Raw genomic sequence first — 21782 nt, 5'->3', positions numbered from 1 at the left:
AGGACGCCGCCGCCGCGAGGGAGGGCATGGACGCCATCTTGGGGAGGTCGCCTCTGCCGACAGTCTTGCGCCGCGGCCATTTTGGGAAGGGCAGCCTGTGGGCCGCCATTTTGATAGGGTTTATCAAAACAAAACCGAAAAGGGCCACCGAGTCTCTTCTCTTTCTCGTCCCTGAGACGCCCAATACGTTTCCAATACTACATTTAATATTACACATAGGCCAGGGTTTCGAGTCCTAGCTCGGGCAAGGAAAGCGGACAGAGTCACACTCTCTCAGCCTCAGGGCACGGCCATGGCAAGCTTCACAAAAACACACACAAGAGAGGGTCCACAGGGAGTCAGAAACGACTGGAGGGCACACAAGCACAAGTTCTACCACGAAACTTGGGAGAGAATCCGTGTCATGCCCCCCCCCATGCACACTTTATCTTTACAACAACCCCGCGAGGTAGGCAGGGATTGGTCCTAGGTCAGCCTCTGAGGTTCATGGCTGAGCTGATACTGGGAGTTGAGGTGGGGAGACTGGGACGTGAATCCAGTATCCAACTGGTGGGATACTGGGACTTGAGGTGGGGATACTGGGACTTGAAGTGGGGAAACTGGGACTTGAGGTGGGGATACTGGGACTTGAGGTGGGGATACTGGGACTTGAGGCGGGGAAACTGGGAGTTGAGGTGGTAATACTGGAACCTGAATCAGGGACAGTTTAGGCCTCATGCCCTGTCAACCCCACCCAGGATGGAGTATTTATCAGAAAGCTGGATCATGACTAAAGAAATTTGGGTTCCTTTCCTCATCCATGAAACAGACTGAGGCAACTTATTTATTTATTTATAAGTTTGATTTACATCCCATTTTTGGGTTGGCATTGTTTCCCTAAAATCTGTATCTGTGTAGCATAAATACATTCTTAAAGGTGACCATTCATGCATGGATCCAAGGTGTTCACTACAGGGACTGTATGAACGGACTATGGATGTTGGTTGACTCCCAAAACGGCAGTTTGGTATCCAATTCTTCAAAGTTCTTTCCAGCTCTCTTGGTAATAGGGCTTTGTTAAGAATAATATGAATACACTTGTACAAAAAGTACTTTAACTCTGATTTAGAAAAGAAAAATCCCCTTTTCTGAGCAGAGTGGCGAGACGCAAGGGTTTACTCTGTCCTAAAAGAAGCATTGACCCCTTCTCTTCTCTGCCACAGCGTCACTTCTGACCCTTTTGAATGCCTGGCTGAGAAAATGGCGGCGGTGGCAGCTCTTTGGCGCGGTTTTCCCTCAAAGGCGTGCCAAGAGGAATTGGGTTTTGAAGGATCTGAATAAGCCATTTGTATATGTTTGTCAGCTTTCCTGGCTTAAAATCGGGCAAAGTTATCGCATTAAAGGCGATAATTGCCGCTAACATAGGCTGAATATACACTGAAGACATAATGGAGTTTGATACTGCTTTAACTGCCATGGCTCAGTGCTATGGAATTCTGGGGGTTGCCATTGGTCGTGGCACCAGAGCCCACTGACAGAGGAGGCTAAATGTCTCATGAAACCACACTTCCCAGATTTCCACAACACTGAGCCACGACGATGGTTAAAGTGATGTCTAACTGGATTATTTCTGCAGTGTGGATATAGCCATAGTCACCATTTCTTTGCATTGTTTTCCTTTGCTTCACCCTCTGCATCAGTGGTTCCCAAACCGTGGGTGGGGACCCCTTTGGGGGTCGAATGACCCTTTCATGGGGGTTGCCTAAGACCATTGGAAAACACCTATTTAATTACAGTTATGAAGTAGCAATGAAAATAATTTCATGGGTTTGGGTCACCACAACATGAGGAACTGTATTAAGGAGTCGCGGCATTAGGAAGATTGGGAACCACTGCTCTACATCCTCTGTTCCATGTCCCTAAATTTTACCCTTGACTTATGCATGGGTCATATCAAAATCCATAACTTTGACCCCAAACTCTGCCCTCGATTTATACATGAGATCGATTTCTAGTTGAGTATATATGGCAAATTACTTCTGCAAATAGAGATTCCATCCCATTATCTGTAGATGCTTCTATCCTTCTCCTCTGTGTACTCTGTGGCTTTGACAGGATCCTGGCACAGCTTGTCACATCTGCTGACTCTTTTCTTAACAGATAGACGCTGCGCTCCTGGATATGGTGGCTCTATTGATTTTAATGGGAATACTTTATCTAGGTAAGTATGGACGATGCCAGTTTATTGCCTGTGACCAAAGGCCACTGTAAAACATACATAATAAAGATACAAAAACAAACGCAGATTAAAATATTTAAAATCTACAGTATAAAAATATTTGCAAATGACTGCTCATTACAGCCCTAAAACACCAGCCAGCTGTCATCCAGAAGACCTCTGAGCAACCAATAGGTTAGTGTGCACTGCAACTCCCAGCATCCCTCACCATTGGCTATAGTGCTTATTATGGATGGGATTTGCAGTCAAATAACAGGCCACATGTTACAAAGGTCCAAGACACACTGCAGAAGTAATCCAGTTTGGGACTGTTTGAACTGCCCCGGCTCAATGCTATTGAGTTCTGGGAACTGTAGTTTTGTGAGACATTGAGCCTTTTCTGTCAGAGAGCTTTGGTGTCATAATAAACTACAATTCCCAGGCTTCCCTAGCACTGAGCCAGGGCAGTTAAAGCGGTCTCAAACTGGATTATTTCTCCAGTGTGTTTGGGACCTAACTGCCCAGCTAAACTTATTAAAATCTAGAGAACATCAGTGGAATCCGCAACAAAATGTTGCAACAGCTATGTCATTCTCCATCCCTCAACAGTTAGTCAGCATTCTATAGGTACTGAGAATGCTCTATCCTTACTGTGGCTGCATCTGCACTGCAAAAATAACCCACTTTGACACCACTTTAATTAACCTGACTCAGTGCTATGGGGATCCTTGGAACAATAAGTTTTAAAGCTGTCAGATGAAGCAAAACCCTACAAGTTCAGCTCTCCAGCAAGACATTAAAACTTGGAAGCTTCGGGACCATACAGACAGGCCAAAATAAAGCTGCTTTGGGTCACTTATGCTGTTTAAATGATGCATGCATCCTAAGAGGTCAGAAGCCACACCAAACTCATGCTCCTGTCCTAAGGATTTGAGCACAGCTTTGGCGCGGCTTCCAGCCTTTTAAGACACATGCATTATCTAAATAGCATACCTCCAAAGTGACCCAAAGCAGCTGTATTTTGGCCTGTCTGTTCAGGCTCTTTGTTCCCAAACTTTCAGAACTTCTTTCAAAACTTAGAAATGAACTTTATATCATCTGTAATCCCCAAATCCTCCATCCAAGAGGTATTCTTAGAATTTTACTTTTCCAGGTTCTGCATGGCCGATGCGTTTGCATTGGCGTGGGGTGTGCGGCCATGATCACTCATGGTTACCCTTGCAGTTGAGGTACTTTGCATGTGCTCAATGTCATACTTTTCTCCTCTTTTCCAAAGTCAGTTCAGACTTGGAAACTTTCTTTTCCCCCCTTTTGCTGCAAATCAATGAAAGGCTCCATCTAGTTCCACATGACTTGTCCATTGAATACCAAATTCTTCCCAGGGCTGAGTCAGCTTGCAACTCAAGAGAGGCAAACTCTGCTGCATTAACTCCTCCCTGCCCAAGAGGAATGAATTTTTCCCCCTCCAGTCCTGCTTTCCAGCAGAGAGGATTTGCTCTGGGAGTGGTCTGAACTCCCACAGCTGTAAAGAAGGAGGAAGAGGAAAAATAGGGAGAAGAAGAAAAAAGGAAGGATTGAGTGGGAGGAGGAGTCGGTTCTACCGCTCACGACTTTTCATTCCTCCAACTTTGATTTCTTCTTTTTTTTTAAATTTTTCTTTCTTTCTTTCTTTCTTTCTTTCTTTCTTCCACCCTCCCTCCCTCCCACGCTTTCAGGAACAGACATCCGGCCAGGGTCTGCCAGGAGAATATGGCCAAGTCCTACGATCACCTCTTCAAACTGTTGCTGATCGGAGACAGCGGTGTAGGGAAAACCTGTCTGATAATCCGGTTTGCTGAGGACAACTTCAGTGGCACTTATATCAGCACCATTGGTAAGAAGGGAATGCTGTGGATATAGTATATCTTAATTTCAGTAAGGCCCATGAGATTCTTGCAAAAAAGCTTGTAAAATGTGGGTTAGACAAGGTAACTGTTACGTGGATTTGTAACTGGTTGTCCAGGAGCCACTGGTGAGCAACCCAAAGGGTGCTCACCAGTGGCTCCTTTTCATCCTGGAGAGAAGTGACCAGTGGGGTCCCTCTGTCCTGGGCCCAGTGTTATTTAACATCTTTATCAATGACTTGGATGACAGAATTGAGGGCATACTCATCAAATTTGCAGATGACACCAAATTAGGAGGAATAGCTAATACTCCAGAGGACAGGATCAAAATTCAAAATGTCCTGAATAAAACTAGAAAGCTGGACCAAAGCTTACAAAATGAAATTCAACACGGAGAAATGCAAGGTACTGCACTTAGGGCGGAAAAATGAAATGAACAGATATAGGATGGGTGACATCTGGCTGAACTAGACTACGTGTGAAAGGGATCTGGGAGTCCAAGTAGACCACAAGTTGAGCATGAGTTAGTGCGATGCAGCAGCTAACAAGGCCAATATGATTCTAGGCTGCATCAATAAAAGTATAGTGTTTAGATCAAGGGAAGTACTAGTGCCCCACCTGTCACTCTATTCTGCTTTGGTCAGGCCTCACCTGGAATAATCCTGTGTCCAGTTCTGGGCTCCACAATTCAAAAAGAATGTTGAGAAACTGGAGCGTGTCCAAAGGAGGGCGACTAAAATGGTGAAGGGCCTGGAAACCATGAAGCCCTATGAGGAACGACTGAGGGAACTGGGGATGTTTAACCTGGAGAAGAGAAGGTTAAGAGGTGATATGATAGCCCTCTTTAAATATTTAAAGGGATGTCATACTGAGGAGGGAGCAAGCTTGTTTTCTGCTGCTCCAGAGAATAGGACATGGAACAACGGATGCAAGCTACAGGAAAAGAGATTCCAGTTCAACATTAGGAGGAACGTCCTGTCAGTAAAAGCTGTTCATAACTTTATTACGGCCAATTGACCAGCACGATTACAAAATTCCAGTTTAAAACACAACATAGGTTCATGTACAGATTGGAGAGTATAAAAAATTGACAGTCTATAAAAAGTAAGGATAAAAAGTAAGCTGTTCGACAGTGAAAGACGTTCCCTCAGAATGTAGTGGAGTCTCCCTCCTTGGAGGTCTTCAAACAGAGGCTTGATGGCCATCTGTTGGGGATGCTTTGACTGAGAATTCCTGCATGGCAGAATGGGGTTGGACTGGGTGGTCCTTTGGGGTCTCTTCCAACTCTATGATTCTATGAAAGAGCAGGGCCTGAGGGAGCAGACGCATGGGGTGGGGACCCCTCTGAAGATTTGGGAAGGGTTACCTCAATCCCCTCCCCTGACACTGTCATCTTCCATACTTTCAGCCCTCCCTTTCCATCCTGCATGTCACAATTCACGTCCACCCAGTCCCTCCATCACCCTTGCCAGTCTCCCTGGCATTCACTGGAGTGGGGAGACGTATTTAGGATAAACCTGTTAGAAGTCTGGAAGAGGGCATGGACCTCAGAGTATGTTTCAGCATCAGGATTGATCCAAGATACATTGCTGACCCAGGATAAAAATGACCTCCTCCCCTATTTCATATACAGAAATCTTGGCTGCAGCAGGGGTGGGCTGCTTGTTGCACTCCAGAGGTTGTTGGACTGCAGCACCCAGCATCCATTGCCTTTTGGTTAGCCTTTATGGGGGAAAGAGAGCAAGCATATCAAGCATTTTGTATACAGGTATACTTCACTTAATAAAGTAGATGTGCTCCTGGGCATGAGTTCTTCAAGAGGAAATTGGGTACCAGAGGTGGAAATAACATGGAAAGAATAAGGATAGGTTCGTACACCGCAAAAAAAAAGAGCAGTTCAACGAGTACTGACAAACTTTTGATTCAAAAGTAACGGTATGCGCATGTGAAATAAAACAAACCAGGTTTAATGAACCTTCCATGACTAAAAAAACCCCTTTTGACTCTTCTAGAGACCACTTGAAAGCCTTTTCCAAAATGCATCCAAGGATGACTCTTTTTCCACTGCTGTGATTTCCATTTTTGTGGCCAAACTAGTAGATTTTAAATAAAAATGTGGTCAAGGTGGCTAGTGAGGCAGGCATACCTGCTGCCTTTTTTCTCTCATGTGTGCTTTTAATGTAAACTCAATAAGGGATTCTGGAGGGTGCTGTTGTTTACCTTGCTTATAGGCAGGCACACTGAGGAGGGAGCAAGCTTGTTTTCTGCTGCTCCAGAGAATAGGACCTGGAACAATGGATGCAAGCTGCAGGAAAAGAGATTCCACCTCAACATTAGAGGAACTTCCTGACAGTAAGGGCTGTTCAACAATGCAACACACTCTCTCGGAGTGTAGTGGAGTCTTCTTTCTTAGAGGTCTTTAAGCAGAGGCTGGATGGCCATCTGTTGAGGATGCTTTGATTGTGAGTTCCTGCATGGCAGAATGGGGTTGGACTGGAGGCCCTTGTGGTTTCTGACCAACTCTATGATTCTATGAAAGAAAGAAACATTGGTCTCTGGCTCAGGTGTGAGGTGCAATGTGTGGGCTGTGGAACCTGTCTTGATACTTATTCCGAATTCATTAAATCTGAATTAGAGGGTGTAACCATGCAACCAACACCAACTTCTTCTTCCCCCACATCCAGGAATTGACTTCAAAATCCGGACAGTGGAAATTGAGGGCAAGCGGATCAAACTGCAAGTCTGGTATGTGCTTCTAGGGTTCATAACTGGAACCAATGCAAATGGAAAAGTTACTGAATTCACAAGGCCATTAGAGGTTTCTTTACAACAGGGGTAGGCAAAGTGTGACCCAGGAGCCACATGTAGCCCCAAGACTGATTCTGTAGGCTTTGCTTCCCCCACACTCCTGGACTGCTCTTTTTCTGGCCCAAGGCCTTTTGTCCAGTTCTGAGCATCACAATTCAAAAAGGACATTGAGAAACTGGTGCATGTCCAAAGGAGGGTGACTAAAATGGTGAAGGGTCTGGAAACTATGCCTTATGAGAAACACCTTAGGGAGCTGGGGATGTTTAGCCTGGAGATTAGTAGGTTAAGAGATTATATGATAGTCCTGTTTAAATATTTGAAGGGATGTCATACTGAGGAGGGAGCAAGCTTGTTTTCTGCTGCTCCAGAAAACAGGACTGGAAACAATGGATGCAAGCTCCAGGAAAAGAGATTCCACCTCAACATTAGGAGGAACTTCTTGACAATAAATGCTGTTTGATAGTGGAAGACACTTCCTTGGAGAGTAGTGGAGTCTCCTTCCTTGGAGGTTTTTAAATAGAGGCTGGATGGCCATCTCTCAGATATGCTTTGATTGTGAGTCTCTGTATGGCAGAATGGGTTGGACTGGATGGCCCCTGGGGTCTCTTTCAACTCTATGATTCTATGATCCTTGTCGTTGTTATGGGTTTTCCAGTCATTTCCTACTTATGGTGACCCCAAGGCAAACCTATCATGAAGTTTTCTTGGCAAGTTTATTCAGAAGGGCTTTCCCTTTGTCTTCCTCTGAGGCTGAGAGAGCAGGACTTGCCCAAGGTCAGTGGGTTTCCATGGCCGAGCAGAGATTAAAAACCTGGTCTCCAGGAGACATTATCCAGTGTTCAAACCACAACACCACACTTGGCTCTATGAGGCTACCCCCCTAAATGGTCTTCAGGGGAGAGCTTTCTCTCTCTCCTGCCACAACAACAGGGGTGTTTGGCAAGGACTTGGGAGACAGCCTTTTTGTGGTAGTTCCCAAGTGGTGGAGTTCCCACCCCTGCTCAAATCAGTACATTGCATCCATCTTCTGTCTCTTCATCAACGAAAATATGTATAGGAATAGGAATGAAATGTTTTTCGATGGGACGTAGTGTTCTAGATCACGCTCCTGATAATGAGCTTATTATACTTGCAGGGATACAGCCGGCCAGGAGCGATTCAAGACCATCACTACAGCATACTACCGGGGTGCCATGGTAAGGATCTAACCCCTCCTTCTCCCCACTACATCCTTGACCATGCTAGAATGCCATTCTTCAGTTGTGTTAATAGCGTGATCTTTCTTACCCAGTTAATGGGCGCCAACATGTACCAGGAAAAACATTAAGGCTATCAAAGAAAGAGTCTGCCGGTTTTTGTCAAAATAGGGTAAATGAGAAGAAGCCTTCAGGCTCTGGTTTGTGCTTTTTGTCACAAGCCGGGTATTTGATCACTTCCTACAGCTTATTCCACTATTAGAGCAAGAGGGGAGAGCAGAACATGGAAACTTTGCCCTCTGATGTCCAAGTGTCATGCCTGGTCTGATTTCTGCCTTCTCTGATGCTACCTTTTCCCAGCTTTTCTCTGAACAACAAGGACTAGAAATGTACTGATCTTATTTAAATTAAAGCAGACACTTCAGAGGTACCAGGCAGCCATAACAACTACAGAAGCAACCCCAAATCCCCAAATGTTCCTGTTTCTGCTTTTATTGTGCATGATTTAACCAGAACTTGGGACAAGTTACTTTGGAGCTCTGCTATGCCCAAGATCCCTCATCCAGTTTGATTGTGGAAATTGTGGTCCTTAAGGAATTGCTTTTCACAGTGCTGCTCTTAGCATCCTAAACAAGCCTGACATTTCTCAGCAGCCAGTGAACTCCAGGCTTGGTGACACTCAGTGCCATCAAAGGTATGGCAGCTCCACTCTGCCATTTGTTAAGCTGCCCTGAGGATGCCAAGGCTGATGGGATTTTCCGTGGGGACAACAGAACTGGGGAATAGAGTAAACTGGGGTTGCTCTCTAAAAGGAGACATGTTGCAGCGAACTCACACTCAGTGTTCACATTCCTTCCTAGGGAATCATCCTTGTATATGACATCACAGATGAGAAATCCTTTGAGAATATTCAGAACTGGATGAAGAGCATCAAAGAGGCAAGTCTTCAAGGGGGAATCTTGTGGGAATACATAGAGCTGGTGTATGAGGGGGGCAGCAGAGCTGTCATGAGGCAGCGGATAGGAAGGAAAGTAGCCCTCCACCCTTCAGCAGGTTGGGGAAAGTTTGTACCCTGCGCTTCTGCTGGTCCTCTCATTCCTCATTCATACTTCTCTCTCTCTAAAGTGGAGTTGGATTAGTAATTGACCTCTTTTGTTGGTATATCTACTTGTTCCTATTACTATATATACACTCATGTATATGTCTAGAAGTTTTAGTCCAAAAATTGACCCAAAAAAATTGAGTCAACTTATCCACAGGTCAATATAATTACTGTACTTTAACTCTTATAAAAATTAGGGCTATTCCCTGGTGAAAGGCAAGAGTGTACACTTGTCCTTCCATATCCGCTAGGGTTAGAAGCAGAAGACCCCTGTGATTATGGGAAAACCGCAACTAACAAAAACACCATGTTTTTACTTGAGAGGACACCTCTAGGAATCTCTAGGTCCTCCGGCGCAACTCTGTGGTCAACGTCCGACAGACACTGACCATAGAACTGCGCTGGAGGAGCTACAAAGGCCTAGTGGAGCGTTCTCTCTAGGAATCTCTATGTCTTTCATTGCAACTTTTAGTTAAAGTTGACCATAGAGTTGCACTGGAGGACTTAGATATTCCTAGAGAAAACATAAAAACATAAATCAAATCCATGAATAATCAAAGCCGTGAATATGGAGGGATGACTGTAATCTGTCCTGGAAGCGCTGACCTGCCTCTGTTCTCTCATCTAACCTGCCTTTAGTATGAGCACAAACAGTTATGCCTGCTGGAATTTTGTAACTTCTTTGGCATTGTTTTCCTTGCCTCGTCCTTTAGATCCTTTGTTAAATGCCCCTAAGTTTTACCCTCGACTTATCCATGGGTCATATCAAAATCCACAACTTTGTCCCCAAAACCCACCCTCAACTTATACATGAGGTCAACTTATAGTCGAGTATTTACGGTAGTATAAATAGGGAAGTATACAGTTAAATATATATATGAATATATATGAAAACATACGGTAGGTGTATAGGTGTAACTGTATAGGTGCATATATATGGATGTATTTATGTATACTATCTTATAGTTCTATCTTCTTGCTGTACCCTCTTTACAAATATATGTGGAGAAGCCTATTTAATGTACATTTGATGTAGAGGAGACGATTGAATATAAGGTTTTATACTTAGAGTGTATGTTTTTAATATTCAATAAATTTTAATAAGAAAAATAATAAAGTGAGGTTGGGTGGGGGACTTAATTCACTAAGTTAATTAATTAATTAGCTACGCCGAATCAGAGAAGGGCCTTGGGTGCTGCATTCTAGATAGGTGGGATGAGGCCAAGAAAATTTTGTTGTTGTTGTTCAAACCAAAATCCACCAAACAGTGATACTTTTATTGGCCAACCGAAGTGCACCATATACTTGTTGCAAGCTTTCGAAGCTCCACTGGCTTCTTCATCAGGCAAGATGTTACATACCAAACAGGAGAAAAAAATTAGACATGGTAGTAAGATGCTGGCATTTTGTTGTTTCTGTCCTTAGTGAAGATGGTGTGAGGAGGGTACCTCTGGCCATGTGGCAACTGGGCAAAGTCCAGGAAATGTAAAGTCCATTTGCATATCAACAGGGACTCTTCTTTTGCAATCCAATATGTCTCCATTCTTGTGAGGCCACAGGCCTCTTTGTTGTGTGGCTTCAAGTAGTTTCAGCCTTATGGCAACCCTAAGGTGGGGTTTTCTGGAGCTGAGAGGGTATAACTACTCAGGTCACCCAACTGATTTCCATAGCTCAACAGGGAACTCAACCCTGATCTCCAAGGTCCTAGTCCTATGCTCAAACCACTACACCACACTGCCTTAACACAAATTCGACAGGGCCGAATGTCATTCTTACCAACTGATAAGAAAGCAGCCATTTTTAAACCAAGCGTCCTTAAAGCACAACCTAAGAACAATAGGAGGAAGTAACAGAATGCAGTGGCAACAGAAAATAAAAATAATATCTGCAACCAACACAAAAAACCTCAAAACATTATAATACATGTTAAAATACCCAAAATACCCATTTTGGCATAGCCTTTTATCATATATATTTGTTCATTATAACTTGTTTTCTGCACTTGCTGTAAACATTGTTTTCATTTTGTTTTGCCACAATGTCCCATAACTTCCTACTAGTGTTATTTAGTTATTTTTATGAATTTGTCATTTTGAGGAGGGGGTCTCTTCTTTTATTGTTGATACTTAGGAGTAAGTTCCTGTATGGCCTTATTTGAAGAGTGAGAACTGTGTGTGACCCTCCAGATATTAGTTTTTTGTGGGTTTTTCGGGCTTCGTGGCCATGTTCTAGAAGAGTTTCTTCCTGACGTTTCGCCAGCATCCGTGGCTGGCATCTTCAGAGAATACTGGAATGGGAGAGAGTGGGTACACACAAACACACACACACACACACACTATGTGGCCCTAGCTACCCAGGGAAGAAACTCTTCTAGAACATGGCCACACAGCCCAAAAAAACCACAAAAAACTATGGATGCCGGCCGTGAAAGCCTTCAACTTCACCTCCAGATATTGCGGGACTACAACCCTCAGCATTCATGAGAGTTGCAATACAATAATGTTTGCAGGGCTGCACAATTCCTAGCCTGGTCTATATAAATGCATAATGGGGTGTCCCCTTTACAGGGGATGTAAGATAGTCAGGGAAGGATGGGGAACAAAGTGGCAGAACATGGTGGCCAGATGCTATGTAACACAGAATGATGAGACCAACCACTATGACAGGTTCTTCACACCACATGTTCCCCTGATTTTATTTATTGTGTTATTTGTTAGATTTCTATTAGTCTTTCCTCCAGTGAGCTCAAGACAGGCTTTCCTCCTCCCTAATTTTATCCTCACAAAGCTGTGAAATAGCTGAAGTAGAGAAAGCAATTTGCCCAAGGGCACCCACTGAGTTTCATAGCTCAGTATGAACTTGAACCTGTATCTTTCAAACCCCAGGCCAGCACTCAGACCGCTACACAACACTGCCTCTCCTTTTCCACAGAATGCTTCTGCTGGCGTGGAGCGGCTCCTGCTTGGAAACAAGTGTGACATGGAGAGCAAGCGCAAGGTGCCCCGGGATCGTGCAGAGAAGGTATCAGGTGTGGCGGGGATGCGTCAGGCTAAAAATACGGGCTGTGACTAGGGTTGCCAGCTCTCAGGGCCTGACCCTATATCTCCAGTTGTCATGGGTCTTGATCTGGGAACAACCCCTTTAAATTAAGATTTCTGTCTCAATTTCCAGACAGGAAAGTCTGTTCTCAGTCTCCCTCTTTCTCCCTAGCTGCATCTGCACTGCAGAAACAATTCGGTTTGACATCACTTTAACTGCTATGGCCTCTTACTCTTAGACTGTATAATCTGCTCTTGAAACTTGTTGGGAAACTACTGCTAGTTAGAGATCATATAACATAGGTATTGTACTAACTATACTGGCTGCAAGTGTCGTTCTGAGTTCAATTCAAGGTATTATAGACCCTGATCTAGAAAGTCTTAGAGCTGCCCTACCATTAGGCAAAGTGAGGAAGCTGCCTCATGGTGTCAGATGCTGAGAAGCAATGGTGCCAACCCCTGGCTATTCCTCTTGATCCTCCTTCTTTTGCTACCTCTTTCTCTTGGAAGACATCTCCATGTATATTATACAGCCTGTCCTATAATGGACTGCCTCCGTTTGGTGTTTCCGGTAGACTTTTTTCCTATACAGTACTAATGTTGTAAGTTGAAACTACCAGTTTGCTTAGCTTGTGAACCTGTGTGTGTGCCCATCTTTTATTTTGCCTCAGGTGGCAAACTGTGTTAGCCCAACCCTGAAAGGTCTAAATAGCTCAGAGCCAGGATATCTGAACATCTACTTTTCTGTACAAGGAACAAAGTGTGTGTGCGTGTGTGTGCGAGCATGTGTACCATCTTGTTCTTTGCTTGTGGCTGCAAAATATAGTGAGCCAAACCTGAAAGATCTAAATAGCTCAGAGCCAGGATAACATCTGCTTTCCTCCCTTATGAGCCTACTTGTGATTTGCGGTCTCCATTAAGTGGCTTGGAAAAACTGCTTTAAAAACAGAACAAAAGACCACAACTAGCCTGCATAGCCATTGTTGATCCACTTTTGTGCTATGGGGACATCTTGAGAGTGAGATGTGATGCTGGGCACCACAAGGTTGGAGGAGGAAGGCCAGGTCTTGTTCTTGCTGGTCTCTGCCTGCTCACTTATTATTTATCTATTACATTTAAATGCTGTCCTGGAATTGGCACTCAAAGCAGCTAAAATATGAAAACAAAATAAATCCAGATTAAGAATATGATTTAAAACATATCAGAAAAAAGAAATTCTATGCATCCCCTCTCTGCCTATCACAAGAGTTACCTGGTCCGACTAACCTCAAACCCTCTGATTTCTGGGCCAAACTGTGAAGTTTAGGGATGGGAGCATTCCCTGATGATGTTGTTATTATTTGAATGGTATTACTTGAATCTGTAGTTGATGCTAAACCAACTGTACATCTGTAGTTGATGCTTAATCAAATACGATTCTATGATTCTATGAAATAATACCCCCAAAATCCAATGAATGAAGAAGAGACACACAGGCACATTTCTAGGCAGTGCTCTTGCTCTGAGACTCTTCCCCCTTGCCTTGAGGACTGAAGGAGAGAGGTTAATGTTCCACTTCAACATTAGGAGGAACTTCCTGACAGTAAGGGCTGTTCAACAGCGGAACACACTCCTTCCTCGGACTGTAGTGGAGTCTCCTTCTTTGAAGGTCTTTAAATAGAGGCTGGATGGCCATATGTCAGGGATGCTTTGATTGAGAGTTCCTACATGGCAGAATGGGGTTGGACTAGATGGCCCTTGGGGTCTCTTCCAACTTTATGATCCTATGATTTTATGAGATCCTGAGATCTAGAAACCTTAACAACAACCCAGAATACGTGGAACAAGCCTGCCTGAATAAAAAGGTTTTTGACTGCCCTCCCGAAGGACATCAGGGAAGGGGGGCTTCCATCTCCAAAGAAACAATCACCAAAAAGGCCCTTCCTCTCATATCCCCAACAAAGGTGACTGAGGGTGAGGAAACCTAAAGATCTCAAAGCCTGGGCCAGTTTGTATGAGAGAAGAGGGTCTTTCGGGTAGCCTGGTCCCACATAATTTAGGGTTTGGGGGTTTGTATGTCATTAACCAGCATTTTGAAATGTGCCGGAAAACAAAGGGGTAGCCTGTGAAGCTCTTGTGAGAAGGGATCTAAAGTGTCTTCCTCTCTTGACAGCTGTCCAAGGAGCATGGAATCCGATTCTTTGAGACGAGCGCCAAATCCAGCGTGAATGTAGAGGAGGTGAGTAGGGTGTGTGTGTGTGTCGGGTGAGGTGGGCAAAGGGGAAAGGAGGGTCTCTCCCTGTAGTCTTGCAGCTGCCCCTTGTATGGAGTCATGGGGCCAAAGGAAAAAGGAAGAGGCTGCTCACACCTGATGGACTGAGCATCATGTCCACAGGAAGTTCATATGGACAAAGGAAAGAATTGAGCATATTATGGCATTGATTTATGTCACCCGCACAGAACAACAGAGCTTGCAAATGCTCCTTTTGGGGTCTACAACGCCTAGGATTGTCTAGCTAGCCTGGCCAGAGGCTGGATGGCCATCTGTTGGGGATGCTTTGATTTAGATTTCCTGCATGGCAGGGCGTTGGACTGGATGGCCCTTGCGGTCTCTTTCAACTCTAGGATTCTATGCTGTCTGGGGACTGTGGAAGTTATAGTCCAGGCATTATGAGGTTCCTGGTACTTGTAGCAGAGAGTGAGATTGTTCTTATGTGTTTCATGAGGAGGACTTTCTGTGTGATTTTGCATTTTAAAAAATGCCAATTATCTTTAATTGGAGGGGTTCTGGGGAACACACACAGCCTACAAACTACAATTTATTGATTCCTGTTATACAAGGATGAAATAGAAGGGATGGCACTCCTTTATCCTAACCTTTCTTTCTCCCCTTCCCTCATTCTCAGGCTTTCAACACTTTGGCCCGGGACATCCTTCTGAAATCAAGCAAAAAATCGGTGAGCACAGTTTTGGGGGTGGATGGGGTATTGAGGTAGCCCTTTGAACAAAGCAGAAGCTGCAGTATATCCATTCTGAAGTGGAAACAGATTGAAATTGGAGGCTTAATATAAGTATTAATACATGGCATAAAGAGAAAAGACATGGATGAGAGAGGCCAATCTTTCTCCCCTTTTTCAAATATTCAAATTGTCTAGGGCTGGAGATGCAATCCTTGATTAAGTACAGTGCCCTCCGTCTTGGCTGAGAACAGCCCAAGACATTTTTGTTGCCTGAAACAAAGGAGAAAATTACCGTAGACTCTGTCCCATCCCTGCTCCATGTACAGAAATAAATGACTGGCAATGGATATATCTTTCAATATTAGTTACTCTGCCTCACTCACATATGAGAGTAATGGCTTGTTTAGGTTGTTTAGCCTGGAGAAGAGAAGGTTAAGAGGTGATATGATAGCCCTGTTTAAATATTTGAAGGGGTGTCATATTGTGGAGGGAGCAAGCTTGTTTTCTGCTGCTCCAGAGAACAGGACCCAGAACAATGGATGCAAGCTCCAGGAAAAGAGATTCCAGCTCAACATTAGGAGGAACTTCTGGACAGTAAGGGCTGTTCGTTGCTGGAAGATGCTCCCTCAGAGTGTAGTGGAGTCTCCTTCCTTGGAGATCTTTAAACAGTGGCTGGGGATGCTTTGACTGAGAGTTCCTGCATGGCAGAATGGGGTTGGATTGGATGGCCCTTGTGGTCTCTCTTCCAATTCTACGATTCTATGATTCTATGAAATGTGTCCAAGCTCTCTTTTGGGGTGGGTGAGTTGCCCCTTGGTATGTATTGCCTTCTGCTGCCTAATGTCAGGACAGGTCATTTTCTCTGTAGAGCTGAGGTGGAGCCCCTCTGAGTGCGACAAGAACTTTATTTCTGTGTCCATGCCCTTCTTTCCAATTGTTCATTTTTCTTCCTTCACCGCCTCTCTCTCTTCCAGGCTCAGCATGCCAAGGGGCCCGTGGAACTGAAAGGATCTCAGAAGAGCCACAGCAAATGTTCCATGGCCTAGTTGGTGCCCACCCTGCGACCGGAAGAGGCCTGCTCCTACTGTGCCACAGCAAAGGCCTGGCTGGCTGGGCCACTTTCTCTTCTCCCTCCCCTTCACTCCAAAGGGCTTCGGTTTTCTTGCTGTTTCGGGCTGGACTCCAGAGACAGCTGATGGCAGGCAAGGATAGGAGGCTGGGACCTCCTCTCTCTTCCTTCTCTTCTCTTTGCTCCTTCAGCTGAGGAATACTGATACGTTGGGACCAAGGGTCTCATGAAAGAGGTTGGGATTCACTGTGAGGGGATTTGAAAACAGGGGCTTTCTTTCAGGGGTGGGGGTGGGTAGGTGGGGATTAGTTGGAGAGATTCAGCCACAGAGGCACCAGAATACTCTGGTTAGCCCTGAACGCCAGGAGTTTTCAGGTTGCTCCTGAATATGGACCTTCTGTTTCCTAAGCATGCCTTGGAAGAAGGTTTGCATACACTATGATGTGACTCTGGCCTACATTATTCATAGGAAGGGTTCAGGCTTGTCCTGATCCCCGTTGCAAAGTGGGGTGTCCCTGCCCCTGCTCCCACACACTTCAAAATAAACCTATGCAAAGTCCAAGATGATGATTCTTCAGCAAGGGCTTCCAGCTCTCATTTTCCTTTTGTAATCTTTAAAACAGTATTAAAATCTTTGCAGCGATCTCTGGGTGTCTGTGATGGAAATGTGGCAACAGCATACCAGGTGGGGATATGACTCCATCACATGTACAGAAAGAGATGTTAAAAATAAGATATCAGAAGGAATACTTTGGTCTGTCCTCTATATATAGTATGGGTTCTGTGTATGATAACACTCCGTTCTATTTTTCCTGTCATAGGAATTCCTTTCTCAGGCTTCTCTGTTCATTCCCTTTCCCATCACTTAAAATATTCTATACCCTATAATAGTAAACTCATTCTTGGGTACTTATTATTTTACATGGCCAAAATAGCACTATTCAATTGTAAAATGGAAAGAATTGGCAAGCTTGGGAGTACATCAAGGTTTGCAAAGGTTACAACAAAATTTTAAAGGCAGAGGGGAACCTAAATGGAAGGAAAGTGTCTTCACACTCCTCAAGCAAAGATGCCTGCAATCCTGATATTGAAAGCCTGGAAATATGGAAAGCAGGCAGGGAAAATCTGCAAAAGGGAATGGCTGGCACTTGTCCACCTCTTATTCCTTTGCCATGCTGGTGTTTGGGGGAAGAATGAAAACTTGGGATGCATCTGCACTACAGAAATAATGCAGTTTGACATCACTTTAACTGCCATAATAATAATAATAGTAATATATATTTTTATCCCACTCTTCTGTGCAACGCAATCAAGGCGGCTTACATTAAAATATACATTCCATAACATAACCCCTAGTATCACCCACCCACCCCTTAAAATACAATTAAACCAATTACAATTAAAACATACTTAAAGGCAATAGCAATAAATGGCTCAGTGCTATGGAAATCAATGCTATGCAGTTCAGGAATTTGTAGTTTTGTGAGCTATTTAGCCTTCTCTGGCACAGAGCTTTGGTGCCACTGCAAGCTACAAATCCCAAGTTTCCGTAGGATGGAACCATGATGGCTAAAGCAGCGTCAAACTGCATTAATTCCGCAGTGTGGAAGCAGCCTTGGAGAGAGAGAGGCAAGAACCTTCTGTTCCTAGCTAGCCCTCAAAGAAGGCAACAGTTTAAGCCAGCTCCAGTGCCCAGGGCACCTTCTAGTCCAGTGGTTGTATCACGGCCAAGAAGTCTTCCCATAAGAATGGTATCTTTTGGGGGCACCAGGCAAAGTGTATTCCTTTGGGCTGGTACCATCCAGGGCCTTCTCTTTTTCACTTTCGCAGGCAGAACTGGTGGGGACATGGGAGAGAGAGGGCCTTCTTGGTGGCTGCTCCTAGGCTTTGGAACACCTTTCTTGGGAGAGGCTATATAGGCAGGTGAAGACCTTTTTGTGTCCCAGCAGCGTTCACTTGTTCTTCCTTTGGCTAGTGAAAGAGTTTTGGGAGTTTGCTTGTTTTTGAATTATCCTAATTTCATTCGGAAAGGGCTTTTAATAGTGCATTGTACTGTTTTTTATTTCCTATCTTTTTAATGGTTACTTTAAAATGGTTTACAGTTTTACAGACAGCCAAATGACATTTTAACAAATCCTTTTTGTATACTTTTATCTCTGTGTGGTTTGTTTTTTTAAAAAAGAATATCTGCATTTGTCTTAATTGTGTAAGCCACCTTGAATTGAATGCTGGTTCTGGTGGAAATGACAGGATATTAAATACATAAATGAATGAATACTTGTTACCTGCTTATACTTATCTTTATGGACTTTACAGGGCATTGATTTAGTGCCACTGCATTCAATAGGCCTCCTCTCCAGTGTGTCCTGAATGGCCCCCAGCCCCTCTGGAAGGGACTTTCCCAAGCTCTCTTCTCCAATGCCAATCAATCAATCGGGAGAGATGATGGCCTCTGGATCCCCTTTGCCCACTTTGCAGCCTTCCTAGGGAACCTGGGCCCCAGAGACCCCTTTCTGCCCATGGAAGTGCCAACCGCAGAGGCATCCCTCGCTTGGCAAAACCAAGGGCCATTTCTTTTCTCCTCCTCTGTCCATTTGTAAGGCTTTCTAGCAGCATTGGCATCAGAGGAGGATGAAGAGAGGGACACTGGGAAAGCCAAGGGCCATTTCTTTCCTCCTCCTCCTCTGTCCAGCTGTAAGGCTTTCTAGCATTGGCATCAATGGAAGATGGAGAGAGGGACACTGGGAAAGAGTCGCTGTCTGAAGCAATGGACCTTCTAGGAGCCTCCTTTTATTTCTCCTGGGAACCCAGAGGCAGAAGTCCACCAATTTTGGGTATAGTTGCTCTTCAATGTTTTCTGAATAATAATAATAATAACAACAACAACAACAACAATAATATCATTCACCTTTTAAATGATTATGATAATGCGCCATGTGCAAAGAGGGAGGCCACGCCCCTCAGGAATAGGCAGCCAATGGGAGCGGAGTAAGGTCCAGATAAAAGGAAGGAGGCCACGCCCCCTCAGGAATGGGGAGCCAATGGAAAAATCACATTAGTCCCCATAGACTTCGGTTCTATCAATAAAGAACATTCCTAATACAAGGGCGCCCTCTTGTGGATACTAGGGCACTGCAGCCTCTGGGCTTCCTACCAACCTCTATCCTGGAGCGCCTTCTGGTGGCCACTCAACGGAAGGGAGCAGTAGATCATAGATCATAGATCATAGAATCATAGAGTTGGAAGAGACCACAGGGGCCATCCAGTCCAACCCCCCGCCATGCAGGAAATCACAATCAAAGCATCCAAAAGGGAGATGGATCCAGAATTATAAGATCCTGCTCTCTTTTTGCCTCGGATCAGTCACAGTAATGGGCTTCAAAAGAACACTAAGGACACAGTCATGGCATGTTTACTCCAGGGATTAAGGAAGGGTCAGTTCTATTCTCAGCCACTTCCATGGGGCTTTGCACCTATCCATATGAGCGCCCTGGAGTGGTCTTTAGGGCACCTGGGCACCTGGCACTGGCATCTCTTGCCTGCCATGCCACCCAGCCTGGCTTGCCTCTTCTCCTACAACACCAACAGAAAGCTGAGAGGGTAGTATTTGGGAGGTAGATTGGCCTTAAACAGGCCATTAAGAGGCACAAGCTTTACAAAAAACCTGCCGACTGGTTTGCTGCGATGGCACAATGCAGCACTTTGCCTTTGGGCCAAGATCTCTGCAGACTCTCAGGCCAAGGGAAGGCGTACTGTACCTTGGTGCATTCTCTTCTGAAAATAAGCTATCTGCCTGTTTGGGGGGGTTTTGGTAGAGAGAAGTAGAAAAAGAGGAGGACTTCGTGCTAGATGGATGGATTCTGCCCAGGAGGTCAGGAGCATGAATTTCGCAAGACCTAAGCAGAGCAGTGGAGGCAGAGGGTCTTGGAGATGTCTCCTCCATAGGGTCGCCATGAGTCAGGGTCCACGCAAGGGCTACTCACAACAAGAAGTGTGTCTGTATGTGTGTGTGAAAGACAGAGAAAGGAAAGGGGGGGGGGGAGAGATTAGATCCCTGCCTCCCCAGGAGTGTTTTCTTCTTGGTAGCCTCACCCTATTCACAGTTTCCTAGCTTCGTCTAGCAACTGAACCATTTGCTTCACTGGGCAGGCTGATGGGAATTGCAAGCCAACCTCATGTGGAGCAACCTTATTGCAAGTCTTTGCTTTTAAGAACCTTTTTGTTGTTGTTGCTGAGGGGGATGGCTTATTAAAATGGCACTTTGTGTCTTCAGGAGTCTAGGCAATAACCTTGCTATCATTTCCAGATCTTTCTTTTAAAAAAAGAGATCACTCTTGCACTCATTACCAGCTTTGTGGCAACCTTCGTAGCACCAGGCTTCTCCATTCTGCTCACATTCTGCTCCATCCGGAAACCTCTTGGAAGAAGAAAGAAGAGAAAAGTGAGTAGACCCCACTCTTTCATCCATGCTCATGCCATGCCAAATGGGTCCCCATTGTGACTGCTGGGTTGTTGCTTACATGCCACCAGAAAGAGAGGACAACAAAAGAGGCAGCCCTTGCTTATTCCAGTTTGAAAATAATTTCAATTAAAAAATGTGATGCATAATGGGGATGACTATGACCCAGCTCTGCCATCTGTGCCTGATGGTTCAGTCTTCCTTCCGTCCAGGTGCTGGACAAGTCCTCTCCTGGCATCTAGCAAGGCCAGCCACAGGATTTGCCTTTCTCCATTCGAATCAGTCCAAGGTATCTTGCTGACTGACCCAGATCAGCAAATGGCCTCACATCTACCCAAGGCAAAGGCAAGGCAGCCAAGTTATTCAGATACAAGAAGAGGAAAAAACCCACATGGACCTTTTTCCAATCTTGGCAACAACAAGATAGTGATAAGAAAATGAGCGACAGGCTGAGTCTCTCTTATCCAGAACTCCAAAATGAAGGCTCCTCCAAAAGGGTCCATCTGAGCGGCTGTGATAGGGACACCTTTGCTTTCCGATGGTTCAATGCACGCAAACATTTAAAATATTATGTGTAAACTTGCCTTCAGGCTGTGTGAATAAGGAGAGCCATCATGGCACAGTGGTTTGAGAGTTGGACTAGGGTTCTAGAGACCAGGGTTCGATTCCTGGCTCGGCCATGAAACCCACTGGGTGGCCTTGGGCAAGTCACACGCTCTCAGCCTCAGAGGAAGGCAAGGGCAAGGCTCCACTTGCCAAAACTCTTGCCAAGAAAACTCCATAGGGCTGCCATAAATCGGAAACAACTTGAAGACACACAACAACAACAACAACATATATCTAAAGCTGAAAAACTGACAAGAAAACCTTGAGCAGCGAGGGGGGAAAGCATGAAAAAAGACAACTTTGTACAACTATGAGTAAGGTGTACATAAAACAGTAATGGATTTCGTGTTTCGACTTGGCTCCTGTCTTCAAGAGATCTCATTATGCATATGCAAATATCCCAAAATCTGTAAAAATCCAAAACGCCAAACCCTTCTGGTCCCAAACCTTTGAGATAAGGGAGATTCAACCTGTATAACTAGAAT

The 21782-nt window shown here is 44.7% G+C and overlaps 1 protein-coding gene across 2 annotated transcripts; it reads left to right on the top strand.

Annotated features, from left to right (window-relative positions):
- Positions 1 to 130: 130 nt before the first annotated feature.
- On the top strand, positions 131 to 17561 carry RAB13 (RAB13, member RAS oncogene family). 2 transcript variants are annotated; one of them, XM_042440371.1, is made up of 10 exons: positions 131 to 448; positions 2140 to 2200; positions 3913 to 4070; positions 6765 to 6825; positions 8024 to 8084; positions 8945 to 9022; positions 12118 to 12207; positions 14377 to 14442; positions 15110 to 15160; positions 16138 to 17561. In XM_042440371.1, the coding sequence occupies exons 3-10, from the start codon at positions 3947 to 3949 to the stop codon at positions 16207 to 16209; spliced, it is 603 nt and encodes a 200-aa protein (XP_042296305.1). In that variant the 5' UTR covers positions 131 to 448; positions 2140 to 2200; positions 3913 to 3946; the 3' UTR covers positions 16210 to 17561. The 2 variants fall into 2 exon arrangements, with proteins under 2 accessions (XP_042296305.1, XP_042296304.1); XM_042440370.1 differs by lacking the exons at positions 131 to 448; positions 2140 to 2200 and having other exon boundaries at positions 3665 to 4070.
- Positions 17562 to 21782: the final 4221 nt, after the last annotated feature.

This window comes from Sceloporus undulatus, chromosome 9 (assembly GCF_019175285.1).
Source record: "Sceloporus undulatus isolate JIND9_A2432 ecotype Alabama chromosome 9, SceUnd_v1.1, whole genome shotgun sequence".
NCBI lineage: Eukaryota > Metazoa > Chordata > Lepidosauria > Squamata > Phrynosomatidae > Sceloporus > Sceloporus undulatus.
Note: the sequence above shows the minus strand (reverse complement) of the source record. Positions and strands in the feature narration are given on the sequence as shown.